Source organism: Anolis sagrei, chromosome Y (genome assembly GCF_037176765.1).
Source record: "Anolis sagrei isolate rAnoSag1 chromosome Y, rAnoSag1.mat, whole genome shotgun sequence".
Taxonomy (NCBI): domain Eukaryota; kingdom Metazoa; phylum Chordata; class Lepidosauria; order Squamata; family Dactyloidae; genus Anolis; species Anolis sagrei.
The window spans coordinates 13,670,251-13,689,768 of record NC_090035.1 but is presented as its reverse complement, the minus strand read 5'-3'; the positions used below and the strand labels follow the sequence as shown (position 1 = coordinate 13,689,768).

General features: G+C 41.8%; 1 protein-coding gene across 2 annotated transcripts in view; it reads right to left on the bottom strand.

The window, feature by feature from the left end:
- Positions 1 to 19,518, bottom strand: part of LOC132781559 (protein CLEC16A) — a 79,088-nt gene that overhangs the window by 48,226 nt on the left and 11,344 nt on the right. For both annotated transcript variants that reach the window (XM_067461357.1, XM_067461358.1), the window contains exons 6-12: positions 18,351 to 18,474; positions 17,927 to 18,101; positions 16,093 to 16,146; positions 15,329 to 15,442; positions 8,153 to 8,363; positions 6,506 to 6,614; positions 5,509 to 5,609 (exon numbers count right to left, since the gene is read on the bottom strand). In XM_067461357.1, coding sequence (XP_067317458.1) covers positions 5,509 to 5,609; positions 6,506 to 6,614; positions 8,153 to 8,363; positions 15,329 to 15,442; positions 16,093 to 16,146; positions 17,927 to 18,101; positions 18,351 to 18,474 — 888 coding nt within the window. The remainder of the gene's footprint in view (positions 1 to 5,508; positions 5,610 to 6,505; positions 6,615 to 8,152; positions 8,364 to 15,328; positions 15,443 to 16,092; positions 16,147 to 17,926; positions 18,102 to 18,350; positions 18,475 to 19,518) is intronic.

Here is a 19,518-nt window from a genome sequence, read left to right as displayed (position 1 = left end):
CATATAAAGAGATGTCTACACAGATATATATGAATCTAGATATAAAGGGCTTGCAAATATTACAGGGGAAATGCACACACAAATATACAGAGACATGTCTAGATAGAGATGAATATAGATATATAGGGCTTGCAAATATTACAGGGGAAATGCACGCACACACACACACACACACACACACACAGATGTCTTGATATATAGAAACAGATATTTATTTGTTTACTGTACTTATACCCCACTCTTCTCACTCCCGGAGTGGGACTCAAATATAAGGCTTGCAAATATTGCATGAGGGAAATGCACATATAAAGGGAGAGGATTTGCAAATGTTTCAGGGGGAAACAATGTGATGTGGCGGCAAAAAAAGCCAATGGGATTTTGGCCTGCATCAATAGGAGCATAGTGTCTAGATCTAAGGAAGTAATGCTACCCCTCTATTCTGCTTTGGTTAGACCACATCTGGAATATTGTGTCCAATTCTGGGCACTGCAATTCAAGAGAGATATTGACAAGCTGGAATGTGTCCAGAGGAGGGCGACTAAAATGATCAAGGGTCTGGAGAACAAGCCCTATGAGGAGCGGCTTAGGGAACTGGGCATGTTTAGCCTGAAGAAGAGAAGGCTGAGAGGAGATATGATAGCCATGAATAAATATGTGAGAGGAAGCCACAGGGAGGAGGGAGCAAGGTTGTTTTCTGCTTCCTTGGAGACTAGGACGCGGAACAATGGCTTCAAACTACAAGAGAGGAGATTCCATCTGAACATTAGGAAGAACTTCCTGACTGTGAGAGCCGTTCAGCAGTGGAACTCTCTGCCCCGGAGTGTGGTGGAGGCTCCTTCTTTGGAAGCTTTTAAGCAGAGGTTGGATGGCCATCTGTCAGGGGTGATTTGAATGCAATATTCCTGCTTCTTGGCAGGGGGTTGGACTGGATGGCCCATGAGGTCTCTTCCAACTCTTTGATTCTATGATTCTATGAAATGCATATGTTAAATTAGTATACATAATTATACATCTGTATCTAGCTCTGCATTGTTAACATAGGGATTGAATGTTTGCCTGATACAATGTTGGAAGCCTCTCTGAGTCCCCATAGGGCGATAGTATAATAATAAAATGAAATTATTATTATTATTATTATTATTATTATTATTATTAAGTTATTGTTAATACTATATTGTTTTTGTTGACCTTACTTTTCCACTTACAGAGCTAGTTTACTGCTTTTCTCTGAAATATGGTAAATATTCTAAACTTTGACCTACTATTGCCCCAATTAATGTAATATTACTGTTATCTATTTTTATTTTGAAATTTTCCAGTAGCTGCTGCATTTCCTATCCTCAGCTTATACTCAAGTCAATAAGTTTTCCCAGGTTTTTGTGGTAAAATTATGTGGCTCGGCTTATATTCAGGTCGGCTTATACTTGAGTATATACAGTAATCTTCTGTGCTTATATATATTTATATAAATAAAAATATAATGTTCGTTTGTGGGATTAACATAACTCAAAAACTACTGGATGAATTGAAACCAAATTTGGACACAAGACACCTACTAACCCAAGGAGTGACCATCACTCAAAAATTGATTTAGTTGGAATAACGAAAGCTCTCTAGGGAATGTTGTCAACATCCGATGTGTAATAAATAAACAAATTAGAGGGGTAATAATGCCCACCACTATATTATTTGTCCAGAACAACCTTGGAAGTGTTTTTAATGTCACTAGGGATATTTAGGTGGTGGGATTTAATACAACAAGAACACACAATCTGCCCCCCCCCGCCCCCCTTCCCCAGGGTATTCAACCCCAGGATCTGAAACGCTACACTGCTCTCCTCTTTTGAACCTCTCTGTGTATTTCGATTTCCCCATTTCCGAACCTTTATCCCCACCCTACAATCTCTCAACAGTGTTACCAAAGAGGAAGGAGAGAGGAGAAAACGGAAAGAACGAAAAGAAGAAAAGAAATAAGGATACCGTACATGGCACCATGTAATAAGTACAATTATCTAAAGGGGGGAGTAATTCAGAACAAGAATACATATATCTATATGATAACTAGAAAATTTGCTTAAAACCTATGTACTATTTTGTCTGTATTGTTCGTTATATGCACATGTATGTCGTGTTATTGTTATATGTCTATTATAGATAAAATCAATAAAACTCAATTTAAAAAAAAAATTGATTTAGTCATTTGGGAGTTGCAGTTGCTGGGATTGTTCACCAACAATCAAAGAGCATTCTAAACTCCACCAATGATGGAATTGAACCAGACATGACACACAGGACTCTCATGACCAACAGAAAATAGTAGAATGGTTTGGTGGGCATTGACCTTAGCTTTGGGAGTTGTAGTTCACCTACATCCAGAGAGCACTGTGGACTCAAACAATGATGGATCTGGATCAAACTTGGCACGAATATTCAATATACCCAAATATGAACACAGATGGTATTTGGGGGAAATATACCTTGAAAATTGGGAGTTGTAGTTACCTACAATCAAAGAGCATTCTGAACCCAACAAATGACAGAATTGGGGCAAACTTCCCACACAGAACCTCCATGACCAACAGAAAATACTTAAGGCCATTCAGTCCAACTCCCTTAACTAGGGCAAGAAAACATAATCAAAGCCCTCCTGACAATGAGCCATCCAGCCATACAACTCCCAAACTCAAGGTCAATGCCCACCAAACCCTTCCGGTGTTTTCTGTTGGTCATGGGAGTATCACAGATTTGAATGAGACCCCTAAAGAAGGACTATTATATGTTGGATGTTCCAGAGTAGGAAAACCAAGCAATCTCCACATCAACACATCAACAAGGACACAGCAAGAAATACTGTTTACTCACAAGCATAAATAAATTACATATATTAGAAACCTACACTTTCTCATTATGTTATATTTTCCAGATTACCAGACTGAGCCACAGCAATGCCTGGCAGGGGATGGCCAGTGTGTATATATATATATATATAGTTTGGGGCTGTACCCATAAGCGGACTTTGGAGTTTGCAAGTTGCCCAAGAAAGATCCCCCTCTGCAGCCCTGCCCATGATTTTGGCCTCACAGTCTCCTTTTTGCACAATGGTTGCAGCTTGGTTCAGTGGCTCAATCTCCTGAATTTGGGCCCAAATGTGATAACTGGATCGAAGAAAGGAGCAGAAAGCGAAAGGAACAACTGAGCAATTTAAAGCCATGGCACACAATGAACTTGTTCCTGTAACAAAAGACCGGCTGTTTCTCAGAAGCCATTGGTTCCAAATATCCTGCTATGCATGGGGTCTTTTGCAATGTTTCCATTCCTAATTCTGCCAAAGGAATGTTTCTATGTAATGGCAACTAAACAGCTGGCTCTGGCCTCCTCTATCTCCCAAACCCTGGACTCTTGGAAGTGAAAGCCTTTCCCGTAACCCCATTTCTGATCTCTTCTCCCTGCAAATGAGAGAGGCCTGGTTCTTAAGGAGGCTTTTGAAAACAGTTTAATTAAAGAAAAGCTGGCTAGCATTTAATAGGACTGGATCACACCTCCCATTATGTCTGAGAAACATCCCGTGTTTTGCCTAGAGCCGGGGCTTGTGCAAATAATATGCAAGTTCAAAGAGAATGCCTGAGTTCCCAGGAACTGTTAATCTGATTCAGAGGTTATTCTGTACTCATTTATTTATCACGAAGCTCCGCACTTAGCAGGTAATTATTCTGAAGAACCAGAGGTCAAAGGAGAAAGGAAGGCAACTTTCCAAAAAAGGAGCACCTCTAGCTAAACCAGAAGTGGGCGAAGAGAAGTGAAAAGCAGAGGGCAGATTTTATAGACAAGCAGCTGTTGCACAAAACAGCACCATTTGCAATCTGATGCTGACTTGGAAGCATTTGCAATAAAACTCCGTTCATTTTTTAAAACTTTCTGGGTCCATATTTCAAATGACACCCAAAGGAGATATTTCAGAAGGCCTTTGCTCCCAAAAGTCCGAAGTGGGATTCATCAGGATGACAGAAGCGAAGGGTCCTCCCCTGCCACCACTTCGCTGCCACCAAAAATTATTGCCCTGGAGCCGCATCTGCTTCGATTTCCTGGAAGCCATCCATTAAGTGCTCGGCTTGTATCACCCCCTGGATGCCCTCATGGAGGAGAAGCCCGCGTCTTCCAAAAAAGCGTCATTTGCAGAGTGCTGAAAAGAATGGATGGCGGAAAACACCCACAAAGACTGAGTACAGGAGGGGAGAGCTTGGGAAGAGTGGGCATTTTCTGCCAATTCTGTTCCCTTTCTGCCCCCCAAGTTTAAGAGTGCTTTCTGAGCAAATTTGGCAGGAAATCACATAGTTTTTGGGAGATTTTCAAGTTGGGGTTCAGGGGATGCATATGGCTTGTGAGCTGGAATTTGCTCACCCCTGATTTAGGATCAGCACCAACTTTCCGTACCTCGTGATGTCGGATTTGGCCACAGTGGTCCACAACTTAATTACCTCTAGATTGGACTATTGCAATGCTCTCTACATGGGGCTACCCTTGAAGATGGCCTGGAAACCCCAACTGGTCCAACGGGCAGCAGTCAGACTATTAACTGGAGCGAATTTACAGAGAGCGGTCAACCCTCCTGTTTAAGGAGCTCCACTGGCTGCCATTTATCTACCGGGCCCAATTCAAGGTGCAGATCTTGACCTACAAAGCCCTGAACGGTTTGGGACCCTCCTACCTGCGTGACTGTATTTCCATCTACGAACCCACATGATCCCTTCGATCTTCCGCAGAGGCCCTTCTTTTGCCCCCACCCCCACCCCTACCCCTCCGCATCGCAAGTGCGACTTGCAGGGACGAGAGAGAGGGCCTTCTCTGCGGTGACTCCCCGGCTCTGGAACTCACTTCCCAGAGACATTAGACAACCCCCCACACTGGTAATCTTCAGGAGGAATTTGAAAACCTGGTTATTCCAATGTACCTTCAGTGACTGAATGAAAGATTCTCCCTGACCACACTTTGCAGAAAATGTCCTTAGACGCACTTTACTTTATGGGTTGTGCAATGAAATCCTTCCTCATTCCTGGAGCCTCCTCCTTATAAGTTACTCTGCTCTATCTACCAGTGTTTTATATATTTTCTATAATTTTATCCATGCATCTGACCCTATCTAGTGAAATTTCCTGTTTTTAATGCTTGATTTTATATTGTTGTGTTGTATATTATTTCAATTTTGCATTTTATGTATTTTGCTTGTTTTATTGTATTTGTATTATAGCTTGTATTGTATTGATGGGTATGGTCTCATGTAAGCCGCACCGAGTCCCCCTGGGAGAAATGGAGCGGGGTATAAATAAAGCTTTATTATCATTATTACTTCACTTGTTTTTGACTCCACATAAATACCCTCAAAACAACAGGTCCTGGTTGATTTTTGGAAGCTAAGTCGGGCCACCTGTGGTTAGTTCTCGGAAGCCAAACCTATGGGCTCAGTCTCAGAGGAAAGGCCTTGTCAGGGTCCTCCAAAGGGCCGTGCGTTACCTTTGTTGTGGGACATGGCGTAGAGGAGGCAGAGCACAAACAGGGCATAGTAGTCAAACTCGGCACATTCCAGGGCATTATAGACCATCTCAAGGAAAGGCCTGGGAAAAAGAGGAACAAAACCTCGGTAAGTCCCTTTGCTGGCATCCTGGCATTTATCATTATTGACAATTAACATGGAGTCCAAACACAGAAAGGAAACTGAAACGTTACAGCCAGAAGTCTGGCACCAAGATGGGATGCGGCGCCTTTTGGGAGGCCTTCCTTGAAGGCATGTCAGGTTGGAACGTGCACAAGGCATGTGTTTCCCCATCAGGGAGATGTTTGTAGTGTTGTAAATGCCAACATGTTGTGAGCCATACTGCAAGCTGGTGCCTGCTATGCAATGACTCCCAAAGCCATGCATCCTCCATTGGAAATGTGCTGAGCATGGTATCTTGCCTCACTCCGAATGAGAGACGGCTTGCTCAGAGTTTGGCCTGCAGTTCTTGCTGGAACTGTGTCCCTGCATGCCAGTTGGGACACGTTGGAATTCAAAGCGACCCTGGCTGGTTCAAGGACAGGTCAATGTGCCCACAGCAAGATTCAGGAAACGGGTTTCACGTTTGTCTGTTGCTGGTGTGACACATGCAGAGCCAATGTGGCCTTGTGGCTTGAGGTTGGACCAGGGGCTGCGTTCCAGGAGGCCCTGAGCAAAGCCACAATCTCTCAGCCTCAGAGGAAAGGTCTTCGCAAACCTCCTCTGAAGACACACGAAAAACCCACAATAGGGCAACTTAAAAGGTCGCCTCAAGTCAGCACCCACTCGAAGACGCACATCTGCCACAAGTGAGGCCAAACCAGGCATGGGCAAACTTTGGTCCTGCAGGTGCTTTGGACTTCCACTCCCACAATTCCAAATGTGAAAGTCCAAAACACCTGGAGGGCCAAAGCTTGCCTGTGCCTGGGCCAAACTATAGGAAAAACCTTGCTGGAGACCCCCAATCTCTCTTTGTACCTGTTCCAGTTGGACATTCCCGAAGCAGCTGCGCTCTTTTCTTCATCCGTGATGTTTTGCTCCGTGACAGAAATCAACTTACACCGCTCCATGATGACCATCTCAATTTCTAAAGGCCCAAGTTTGAGAGAGAGGTGCATTCATGAGACAAAATATGAATTCAAAACCAAGATCCAGATTTTTGGAAACAATTCTGTCCAGCCTACATCATAATAATGTTTCAGAAAGAAATCCTGTGTGACACCAATTCAATAGTTTTTCCTTTCTCCTTGGCAGCCACGGAAATTCAGGATTAACGTAATGCCAACATGGCAGCTGACAGTTATGGGAGGCTTTTAGATAAAGAATTTTACCTTAGATTATATATATTGTATCCCAAGGGTATTGGAGTTCAATAGGCAAGCTCTGTAGGCCAATATTGTGCACTGGCTTGAACCAAAAGGAGAGTCAGGTAATAAATAAAAATGATTATGATTATGATTATGATTGTGCTATGTAATATAATGCTTCACATTGTTGTGGTTTTATATTGTTGCTCTTTTTATAGTTTTACATTGTCTTCTTTACGGAGAGAAGAAGCGGTGTATAAATAAACATAAATATAATAATATTGTTGCCTTTTTACATATTCTATTTATTTGCCAAATGACCAAAGAGGCATGAATAAACAAATTACAAAATGTAGGTTGGCTGGCATCAAGGGGCAAGAAGTAGAACAAGTGTAGATGCAAATGACGAAAGCAAACTGGTTTTAAGGGTTTGGATTTGCCAATTTTTCATATGGTTATGTTTTAATTCCCTTTTAATGTCCGCATATTTTTAAAGCATGTTGCTTTGGTTTTTATCATGGGCTGCTTTGAGTCTCTTCTTATTAGAGAGAAAAAAGCAAGATACTACTACTACTACAAATAATAATAATAACAACAACAACAAAACTCTGGGACTTCCAAATTCAGACTGACAGAGTTTTGGAGCACGATACTCCTGATCTCACGATCATGGAAAAAAACAAAGTATGGATTGTCAATGTTGCAATCCGAGGCGAAAGCAGAATAGATCAGAAGTAACTGAAAAAGCTTACACAATGCAAGGATTTAAAGATTGAACTGCAAAGACTCTGGCACAAGCCAGTCAAGGTGGACCCAGTGGTGATTGGCACACTGGGTGCAGTGCCTAAAGACCTTGGCCAGCACTTCAACACAATCGGCGCTGGCAAAATTACCACCTGTCAGCTGCAAAAGGTCACCCTACTCGGATCTGCACGCAACATTCGCCGATACATCACACAGTCCTATACACTTGGGAAGTGTCCGACGTGTGATCCAATACAAAAGCCAGCACAGTGATGTTGTTTGCTGTGTACTAATCTTGTTATGTATTAAATAATAATAATATATCAAACCAGAGGTAAGTGGAAGAGAGGAACTGATTCAGCTCTCTGAAGCTTACCTTCCCCATTTGTTCTAGTATTTGATAGCTTTAGCAAACTCAGGAAATGAAGTTTTGAAAGCATAGGAAGCCTATACTTTCTTGTGCATTGTCTTATTTGATTTTTATGTCATGATCATGCAACTGTTGACAAAATTCTTGCAAGGAAACTGCAATGGTGGTCCTGGGCCATTACTGGCTGTGGATGGCAAGGCTCACCTTCGCTCTCTCCGCTAGGTTTGATGCCTTTTGAGGGGCCCTCAACGCCTTCCGGTGCATCCTCTGGGCCCCTCTCTTCCTCCTCCTCCTCCCCAACATTCTTATAATTGGGCCTCTTCTGTAGCCTCTTCTTCCCTTTGTGCTTATTGATCTCCAGAGATCGCTCCAAGGTCTCAGTCGGTTTGATGAAGCATCGGATGCCTGTCTTGACCTAAAAGGACAAAAAAAATGGGGAGGGATTGAGTCCAAGCAGAAAGCTCTTGGAACAGAGGGCCTTTCTTTGGCTTCTGGGTCTAGGAAGGATGGAGATGGCAAAACCACCTCTGATGATCTCTTGCTTAAGAAAACCTTATGAATTCATGGTCAGGCAAGTTAAAGGCAACAAAACACAGCACATATTAAGAGCCCCTGCATTAAAAACGGTGTGTTTGTAGAAGGGAAAAGGGATTTTGATACTTTTGTTTACATACAAAATAAATATCAGTTATCACATAATACAGTTCTGGATTATGTGATTTTCATGTTTATATTAATATGTTTTTAACTCTACATTTTAATTATCTAAATGTTATGTTTTTATGACCTAATTGATAGTGATATGTTATGGTTGCGCTATGTTAGGTTTCACAAGTATGTGTTGCTGTTTATTCATTCAGTCGCTTCCAACTCTTCATGACCTCATGCATCAGCCCATGCCAGAGCTCCCTGTCGGCCGTTACCACTCCCAGCTCCTTCAAGGTCAAGCCAGTCACTTCAAGGATACCATCCACCCCCCTTGCCCTTGGTCAGCCCCTTTTCCTTTTTCCTTCCATTTCCCCCAGCATCATTGTCTTCTCCAAGCTTTCCTGTCTTCTCAGTATGTGGCCAAGGACTTCATCTTTGCCTCTAACATCCTTCCCTCCAGTGAGCAGCTGGGCATTATTTCTTGGAGGATGGACTGGAGTGATCTTCTTACAGTCCAAGGCACTCAGAATTTTCCTCCAGCACCACAGTTCAAAAGTGTCTTATCTACCTTCATTCAGCCTTCCCTAAGGTCCAGTTCTCACATCCACAGGTTACTACAGGGAATAACGTTGCTTTAACTATGTGTATCTTTGCTGCCAGTGTGATGTCTCTACTCTTCACTATTTTATTAAGATTGGTTATTGGTCTCCTCCGAAGAAGGAAACATCTCCTGTAGTTGCTGGGACAGTTAACTTATAATCAAAGAGCACTCTGAACTCCACCAATGATGGAATGGAACCAAACGTGGCACACAGGACTCCCAGGACCAACAGAAAACACTAGAAGGGTTTGGTGGGCATTGACCTTGAGTTTGGGAGTTGTAGTTCACCTACATCCAGAGAGCACTGTAGACTCAAACTATGATGGATCTGGACCAAACTTGGCACAAATATTCCATATGCCCAAATATGAACACAGATGGAGTTTGGGGGAAATAGACATTCACATTTGGGAGTTGTAGTTACTGGGATTTATATTTCACCTACATTCAAAGAGCATTCTGAACCCCACCAACGACAGAATTGGAGCAAACTTCCCATACAGACCCCCCCCCCTCCATAACCAACAGAAAATACTTAAGGCTATCCAGTCCAACTCCCTTCACCAGGGCAAGAAAACACAATCAAAGCCCTCCTAACAAAGAGCCATCCAGCCATAGATATAGATAGATAGATAGATAGATAGATAGATAGATAGATATGATTCGCGCACACACAGAGATATATTTGAAAGGGACCCCTAAAGAAGGACAATTATATGTTGCATGTTCCAGACAATCTCCACATCACCACTGACAAAGAAACAGAAAGAAATACTGTTTACCCACAAGCATAAAGAAATCACATATATTAAAAACCAACACTTTCTCATTACTTTATTTTCCAGATCACCAGACTGGGTGACAGCAATGCTTGGCAGGGGGCGGCTAGTCTATATAAATAAAAATGTAATGTTCGTTGTGGGATTAACAAAATTTCAAAAGCACTGGACAAATTGACACCAAAATTGGACACAATACACCTATCAGGCCAATGAGTGACCATCACTCATAAAAACAATGAAAAACATAGCAGAAGAGCCAAAAATATATAATACATTACAACGCATGCGCAAAAGCACATATATACACATATACACAAATATACATACACACATATACATATATATATGTATATGTATACACACAAAATACATATACACAGACTGGGCCACAGCAACACGTGGCAGGGGATGGCTAGTAAATAATAAAAGCAGGAAAATAAAAACACAAGAGGAGTAACTATAACCACAGTTGTAATTTTTTATAAAATATAACCAAATGTCCAAATACAACAGTATTTGTGCATTTCATCTCTATATCATTATTCCAAAGGTGCAAGCATTGTTAGATCTAATAATAATAATAATAATAATAATAATAATAATAATAATAAAGACCTTGGCCTGCACTTAAACACAACTGGTGCTGACAAGATTACCATCTGCCAGCTGCAAAAGGCTACCTTGCTGGGATCTGCACACATTATTCGCCGATACATCACACAGGCCTAGAGATTTGGTAAGTGTCTGACATATGATCCAATACAACAGCTAGTAGAGTGTCTGCTGTGGACTCATGTTGTTGTGTTTCAAATAATAATAATAATAATAATAATAATAAATACCAAAAAGAAGGATTAGGTATAAAAGAGACTTTGCTAACAGGAGGCTTTTTTGTCAAAGGTTGTGTTCCTGCCTCTGCACTCAGGTGACATCTTTTTACCCAAATATATGTGTACATTTCACACCCAGGTGGTTAGGAAAAAAAAAAACCAAACTGAGGGAGGCATCACCCCCGAGTTACAGGAAGGGGAGAAAGTAGGCTAAGGCCTTGCAGAAAGAGCAGCTGCGGGGCCAGAGCCACATCCGTTCTCACAGGAAGTAACCGAAGTGCGGAAGGTGTGCTCTGGCCCACGTCATGCGGCAAAAGGTGCCTGACTTGCCGACTCCAGGAAAGAAACACAACCAGCCAAGAGCACTAGCCCTCTCTCTATTTTGTTGCGAAAGGAAGCATGCCACCCAGGTTTCAGAAAGGAGACCCTATTGTCTTCCCTGTGTTGAAGAAGAATAAGCAACGAGGGCCAAGATCACCTTGCCTCTTATCGGGAAGGATAGAAGCTTTGGTTCTTTCATTATTGGCCATCGATGTATGGCAACTCTTTGACATTGACAAATAAATATCTTAACAGGTTTATATTTCCAAACTTAGACACAAAGTCTTTCCCTTTTCATCAGATATAAATATATTGGTCAAAAAGGGTTTTCATTCCTCAAAGTATGTGTCCAAGGACTTATTCCTCCACAGCATCAATCACGTGTCCGTTTCTATTCTTTCCCACATCTCTGTGGTTTCCTGGAAGAGGTGTATCCATCTGGAATGTGGCTGCCCTGCTGTTTTGTAGTGCTTTCTGCTTGACGAAACCTCATGGTCTTCTTAACTGACTGTGTCGCCTGGTAAGAAATCTTTTTAACCCAAATATATGGATAGGTCTCAAGTGCAAATGCTTCAGTTCAATCACCTTCACTTCTAGCAAGAATTCCAAATCCCAAAGCAGTTGCTTATTGCTCTTCTAGCTTTTTGTGTGCATCCTATTGCTATCCCAAGTGGTTTCCCTCCATTGCTTCCTATCCTAAAGTTAACAGAAGAGCTGTGGGTTAGAAACATAGAGCTTTTGCACAAATAGTGACTTATGATGACCCTTGGAAACAGCTTTGGGTGTGACTTTCAGCTGACTTATGACTTATGATGATTTATGGTTTTCTTGGGAAGATTTCCTCAGAAGAGGTTTGCCATGGTTCTCCTCTGAGGCCGAGAGAGTGTGACTCACCCAAGGAGTAAGGATTTGAGCCCTGGCCTCCAGTCCTAATCCAATTACGCAACAAAAAGTGCTATACACTTATTTTTGTGTAATTAAGCATTTATTTTTGGGTAGGTATTCTAAGTTTATGATGTTGTTTTACTTATTGTTTTGATTTGGCTTGTCTGTCAGTTTGTTTTATTATGGCATTGAATGTTTGCCACTTTTGTTTGGATACTGCCCTGAATCCCCCTGGGGTTAAAAATAAAGTTGTTGCTGTTCTTATTATTACTATTAATATTATTATACACATAAAGCGCTGCACAGTTCTCAAAGGAAGAGGGCAAAAGTAGGCACGTAGCTTTCATTCTTGTTTAAGAGAAAAGAGCAGGATGTAAATAAACATGCTAATAATAATAATAATAATGCTAACAACAAGTGGAATTGCAGTCTATTGAAATGTGATCACTATTCTCTTGAAATCAGATATATTAGGAAGCCATTCTATATATCAATATTAGGAGGGGCTATGTTTACAAGCAGTTGAGTAGAGTAGGATGTAAATAAACTTGCTAATAGTAATACTAATAACAAGTGGGATTGCAGCCTATTCAAATGTGATCACTATTCTCTTGAAGGCAGATCCATTAGGAAGTTATTCTACAGCAGGCATATTAACACGAGGAGGAGCTATGTGTAGAAGCTGCCTAATCTCTCTATCAAAACCAAAGTATGCTTGCTTGTGTGTCTGTTTGTAGCACAAAGGCCATTGTTAGGGAAAGTGATCCTTTATGATGTCACTGGAGTGGCTATTGCTAGTCGAAGTGTCCCTCTGTGATGTCACTGGGAAAGAAAGATGACCAGTGTATGAGGGGGAAGGAGAGAGGGAGGAAGGAAGGACTCATAGAGAGAACTGTCATGGAGGCACTGTGAGGGACTGCCTTCTCAGAGTTGGAGAAGGGAGAAAGGAGACAGGCAACACCAGGGATATATGCTAGTTCTCTTATAATTAAACACAATGGGATGCTATTCTACAGGAAGCATATCAATATTTAGAGTGATTATATGTGTAAATTTCAGAGCTAGAGAAGGAAAGGGAGGAAAGGGAAAAAAAAGAAGGAAGGGAGGGAGGAGAAAGTAAAAGGAAAGAGGGAGGAAGGAAGCAAGGAAAGGAAAGGAGGGAGAGAAAGAAAAAGGAAGGAAGAAGGGAAGAAAGAATGAATGAATGAATAAAGGAAGGAAGGAAGGAAGGAAGGAAGGAGAAGAAAGGGGAAGACAGAGTAAGAAGGGAAGGGAAGGGAAGGGAAGGAAGGAAGGAAGGAAGGAAGGAAAAGGGGAAGAGGGATGAGAGGAGGGAAGGAGAGAGAAGGAAAGAACGAAAGCAGTGGACCGTGCGCCCTCTAACAACTGGGCAAAACCATTGGGTAGATTCCCTAGTAGAGAAATAAAGTGCACCCTCCCCCCCCCCAAAAAAATACTGGTGAATGGAAACACTAGAGAAGTGTGCTGCAAAACGGTGCTGTACTCAACTGCCCTACTTTCCCCCCTTTTAGTCTCACCCAGAGGCTTCCCACTCACGCTCTTCTGCTGTGCAAAGCCTTCTCTTTCACTTAAGAAAAACCTGCACTGTCTCACCGCTGCCCTATTTAGAGCATGCCGCTGGAGGCACGCTCCTCATTCCTGGCTGCTGCTGCTGCTGCGTGGAACAAGCCCTATCTTTTAGAGAGAGAGAAAAAAAAACCCTCTGAAAATAGGATGTGGAGGTCTAGAATTAGCACTCACTGAAAACATACCGAGAAAAAAAACTCATTGAAGACGATGACGCATCATACACTCTGTTCATTTTTAAAAAATACACACAACACTTAAGAAATTCTGCGAAACAGCTTCATTGGAAGTAAAACTGCTGTGGCAGAAAAGGAAGAGAGAGAAAAAGGGCAAAGCAGCCACAAACTCCTGACCACAACTTTCCTAGTAACAAAACCCACTTAAAAGAAAAACCAGAGGAGCCTCGTGAAAACAGTCATCTTTGTTTTCGTGTGTAACAGATTTGTGTGCGTGTGTAACAGGTCTTTTTTTTTTATCAGTGAGTAATGCAAGGTCAATAGCAAAAAGCAGTTGAGATGAGAGGGACACGACAGCCATGTTTAAATATCCAAAAGGTGGTCACATCGAGGAAGGGGAAATAATGACTTATGCATCTCCAGAGACTAGAATATGAGGTAATGGATTCAATTTGCAGGAAGGAAGATGCCAGGTAAACATTAGGAAGAACTTCTTGATTGTTGGACACTGGAATCCAATGGACTCTCCCTCTCTGAGGTTTTTAAGCAGAGGCTGGATGGTGTCATGGCAGGAATGGGGTTAGATTGGGTGGCCTTTGGGGTCTCTTCCAACTTTTAGATTGTATGAGATGAAGCGTAACAAAGGCGCTGACAAAGGCACCACAAACTCAAATCAAGGCTCCATCCAGTCCAACCCCATTCTGCCAGGCAGGAAAAGCACAATCAAAACACCCCCGATAAATGGTCATCCTGCCTCTGCATAATAATGATAATGATAATAGAACCATAGAATCCTAAGTTAGAAGAAACCCCAGGGGCCATCCAGTCCAACCCCCTTCTGCCTTCATGCAGGAAAAGCACAATCAAAGCACCCCTGAAAGATGGCTTCTGCTTAATAATAACAACAACAACAACAACAACAACAACAATAGCAGCGTCTCCTTTAAAATAACAACAACAACAACAACAATAATAACATAGAACCATTGAATCCTAGAGTTGGAAGAAACCCCATGGGCCATTCAGACCAACCTTTCTGCCTTCATGCAGGAAAAGCACAATCAAAGCACCCCTGACAGATGGCCTCTGCTTAATAATAATAATAGCCTCTGCTTTAAAATAATAATAATAACATAGAACCATTGAATCCTAGGATTGGAAGAAACCCCATGGGCCATCCAGACCAACCCCTTTCTGCCTTCATGCAGGAAAAGCACCATTAAAGCATCCCCAGCAGATGGCTATACAGCCTCTATTTGAAAGCCTCCAAGGAAGGAGCCTCCACCACACTCCGGGGCAGAGAGTCCCACTGCTGAACAGCTTTTCCAGATGTTCAGGTGGAATCTAATTTCCTGCCATTTGAACCCATTGAGTCCTTATCTCTTGGGGAGCAGAAAACAAGCCTGGTCCCTTTTCCTTATGGCATCCTTACAGCTATTTATGTCTCCTTTCCTTCTGGAGGCGAAACATACAGACAAAGTAGAAGCCTCAATGTCAGTCTAAGAAACCCAAGGAGTTGACAGAACCAGGCAGAGAGGCACAGCACGTACCGAACTTTTCTGGATGTCCTGCTCCACTTTGGAGAAAAACCTGGAGAGGTCCCCGTTCAGAATCACTTCCGCCAATGAATTCACCAGCGGAGCATAGTGGATAATTAGGAAAACCTGCAAAGAAGGGGCAAAGAAGTAGAAAAAGAGCATTAAAGTTTTGGTTTGTTTTTTTCGTGTCAGGAGCAACTTGAGAAACTGCATTAAATTGGAATCCATGCACAACGGGGGACAGAATCCAATAGGATCTCTTAGTGATAGAAATGGGAGTGCATTTACACTGTAGGAATAATGCAGTTTGATACCACCATGGCTCAATGAGATGGAAACTTGGGAATTGTAGTATGGCCAGGCGCCCGGTCTATTGGGCAAAGAACACAAATGCAAAATGACAACTCCCACAATCCCATAGCATTGAGCCATGACAATTAATGTTATAGAACCATAGAGTTGGAAGAGACCACATGGGACATCTAGTCCAACCCCCTTCTGCCCTGCAGTAAAAATCAAAGCACCCCCAAAAGATAGCCAGTGTGAGTTTACATTCATTCTCAAGCCACTTCTTCAGAAACAGAGTGAAATCCACCACAAGATATATATCAAATGAACTAACAAAGAATCTTGGCAATCTTTCTTGAGAATTGGTGGTTAAGGCTAAGTTTATCTGATACTAACTAACCATCGGTCTCACCCACTAATTCCCGAGAAACGCTGTGTTTAAATAATAATAACACACCAATCACTGGCTGCAAAGTTTGGAGACCTACTTGTGACAAGAGGTACAGGGAAACCTGGAGGCTGATCTTCGGCCGTTCCTCAGCCTAAGAAGCAAGGAAAAAAAGAAAAAGAGGGAGTTTATCAGGAACTGGATTAATGTCTTAATTTAGTTTTGGATGGTGCTGGCCTTTGAGAACCCAAATTCTGAATCCCTGCCCAACCATGGAAGACCTTAAGCAAATCACACTGCCTTAGCCTCAAAAGAAGGCAGCAGCCAATCACCACTGGATTACATCTTGCCCAAAACTCAAAAACAGGCTGCCATGAGTCAGAATTATTTAGGAAACATCTGGGCAGCTTTTCACCTCTGGCCTTTCTCTCTCATCTTAGCTTTCAAGCATGTTTATTGTAAACAGTGATAATATGAATAAATAAAGGTTATTATTATGGTTACTATGATTATAGGCTTGAGTGGCAGGATTTCATTTCTCTGGAATAAGCAGTCATTCAAGAATAAACAGAATAATTGCATGTTTGGGATGAACTGGATTTTGCAAGAAGGTGCGGCTAGGCAATAACTCTTTATAAAGTCAATTTTAAATTCATGTCCTGTGTTTACTGCATTTTAACCTTTGTTTGGTATTATTTTAATCTAGGTACGTATTTTATAGAAACACGTTTTAATATATGTGTTTTACATAATGTTTTAGCATGATGCGTTTTTTTAATGACGTCCCACCTTGAGCCACGAGGAGTGGTGGGTAAGAAATAACAACAATAACAACAATGTGACAGAGCAGGGACAGAGGTGGGTAAGAAAAAATATATTAATAATAATAATGTGACACAAGCATCCTGTGTTTATTATATTTTAATTTTTGCTCTGTGTATTTTAATACACAGAAATATAATAAAAAGAAACATAATAAATAAATAAAGAGCAACACTCAAAAAGCAATGGAATTCCAGACAATAACCAATCAGGGCCAGCTAACGCCTCGCAACAAGGGATTCCCCCAGACAGCAACCAGCAAGGCTTTGAAGCTGCAAGGTGAATAAATGCTAATCAAGGTGGCCAATTGCAACATTCACAGTTGCTTCAAGCAGACATGAGTTCTTTCTCTCACTGTGGACATTCCACAGATATATAAACCTCATTTGCCTAGTTTCCAACAGACCTCACAACCTCTGAGGATGCCTGTCATAGATTTGAGCGAAACGCCAGGAGAGAATGCTTCTGGATCATGGCCACACACCCCGAAAAATTCACAGCAATACAGAAACATTATTTTTTATTATTATTACTAGCTGTTCCCTGCCACGCGATGCTGTGGCCCACATGGGGGTTCTGTGTGGGAGGTTTGGCCCAATTCTATCGTTGGCGGGGTTCTGAATACTCTGTGATTGTAGGTGAACTATAAATCCCAGCAACTACAACTCCCAAATGTCAAGATTCTATTTTCCCAAACTCCACCAGTGTTCACATTTGGGCATATTGAGTGCCCAAATTGGTCCAGATCCCTCATTGTTTGAGTCCACAGTGATCTCTGGATGTAGGTGAACTACAACTCCAAAACCAAAGGACACTGCCCACCAAACCCTTCCAGTATTTTCTGTTGGTCATGGGAGAACTGTGTGCCAAGTTTGGTTCAATTCCATTGTTGGTGGGGTTCAGAATGCTCTTTGATTGTAGGTGAACTATAAATCCCAGCAACTACAACTCCCAAATGACAAAATCAATTTTTTGAGTTGTTAGGTGTCTTGTGTCCAAATTTGGTGTCAATTCGTCCAGTGGTTTTTGAGTTCTGTTAATCCCACAAATGAACATTACATTTTTATTTATATAGATAAAGGGACAGACTATTAGCCTATTCAATTGCTCACCTTATCTTGGTTCACCAAGGAGTACACATAAAGAGGCAGGAAGAGGCTGTTCAGTAAGTGGTCAGTGAGCACATCATTTAGGAATTCACAGTTAATGATAAGGATATCATTCAGGTAATGAAGGTGGTCTAGGTGCTCCGCAACTAGGTCGCTGAGCTTGCCCCTGTTTCTGTGCCTAAAAAATAAGAAAACATTGAAGAAACACCTATACAATCTGGTAAGGAAATTGGTATCTAGTGATTTCTTCCTCCCACAATTCTTTTCAGCCCAAAATAATGAAACTAACTGTACTCTCGCAATCTCCCATAAAAGGTGGGGATGCCTCTTCCTGCAAACAGGATGTCAGGCCTATGGATAATTGACCAAGATGTCTTTCTGTCATTATGTTAGGTGATGATTTAGCAACAAGACTGAAAGGGCTTACTCTTCGTCCGTTTTCACACAGTTATCCAGTTCTATCACGTGGCTCCCGATAAACCAGACCAGATTGGAGAAGTAAGGGACGGCAGTTTTATCCCGGATGTAGTGCAGCATCGGCTGGTTATCCACTGGGGAGAAAACCATTTTTAAATACATCTGCTTCCAGAAGAGGAGGAAACACAAATAAAACTAAAACATTGTAGTTAACAAGTAATCCCTTTCTGTGGTCTTCCCCGTAACCTGTTCTCTTTCATGCTGAATTATCTAGCAGAGTATACATAGAGATTATACATTGCCAAGAGGGAAACTCCAGGCCATGTTTAACTGCTGGAAACAGCTCGCGGCATCTAGGCAGAGCCAAGGAAAACCTCTCAAAAGGAAGGTAAATAAAAGAAATATAAGGTGGAAATGTCACAAGTGATTCAGCGGACTTACATGACACTGTGATAAGGCACACAGCAATCATCAGTGAAGAAAGGGCGAAAGGAGACAAAAACAGACAGCGGTTAAATGGGGTTAGGAACCAGGAAGGCAGGGCATTCTCCAAAGCGTCCAGGAGCTAAAGCAGGAGGCATCTAGGCTTAGAAAAGACAGGGTTAGGAGCAGCAGAAACATCCATGCACCCTAAGACGTGCCAGCAAAAAGGGAGACCCTCCCAGTCTTACCCCCACATGTATCCCATTTTCTTCCCAAAAGTCTATAGTGCTTTCTGACCCTTTTTGTTTGACAAGAGAACACCACGAGGCCTTTCTCTGCTTTAAGAGGTCTGACATACAGAGAGACATGGGGGACTCTTCCACTAAAGTTTACTTGCTTTAGCTGTTTGTTTTTTTTTATAAATCTGATATGTCTTACTAGCATAAACAAATGTATATGTATACCTTCCTATAGCCTTCCCAGAGCATCATCTTGTGTATTTTCCCTCCTGTTTCCTACCATAAGCTTACATACAGTGCCAGCTTCGCTGTACTCTGCTCTGCTCGAGATACCAAAATGTTTTAGGTATTTGAAAAAGATTTTTAATAGTTGTATCTGTTTTTAATTACTTTGGGATTTAATTCTATTCTAATGTTTACAGTCTTTACCTTTTAAATTGTCTATCATATTGTTTTTAATATTGTTTGCCACTTTGGGTCTCTTTTAAGAGAGAAAAAGCTGAATAATGACAACAA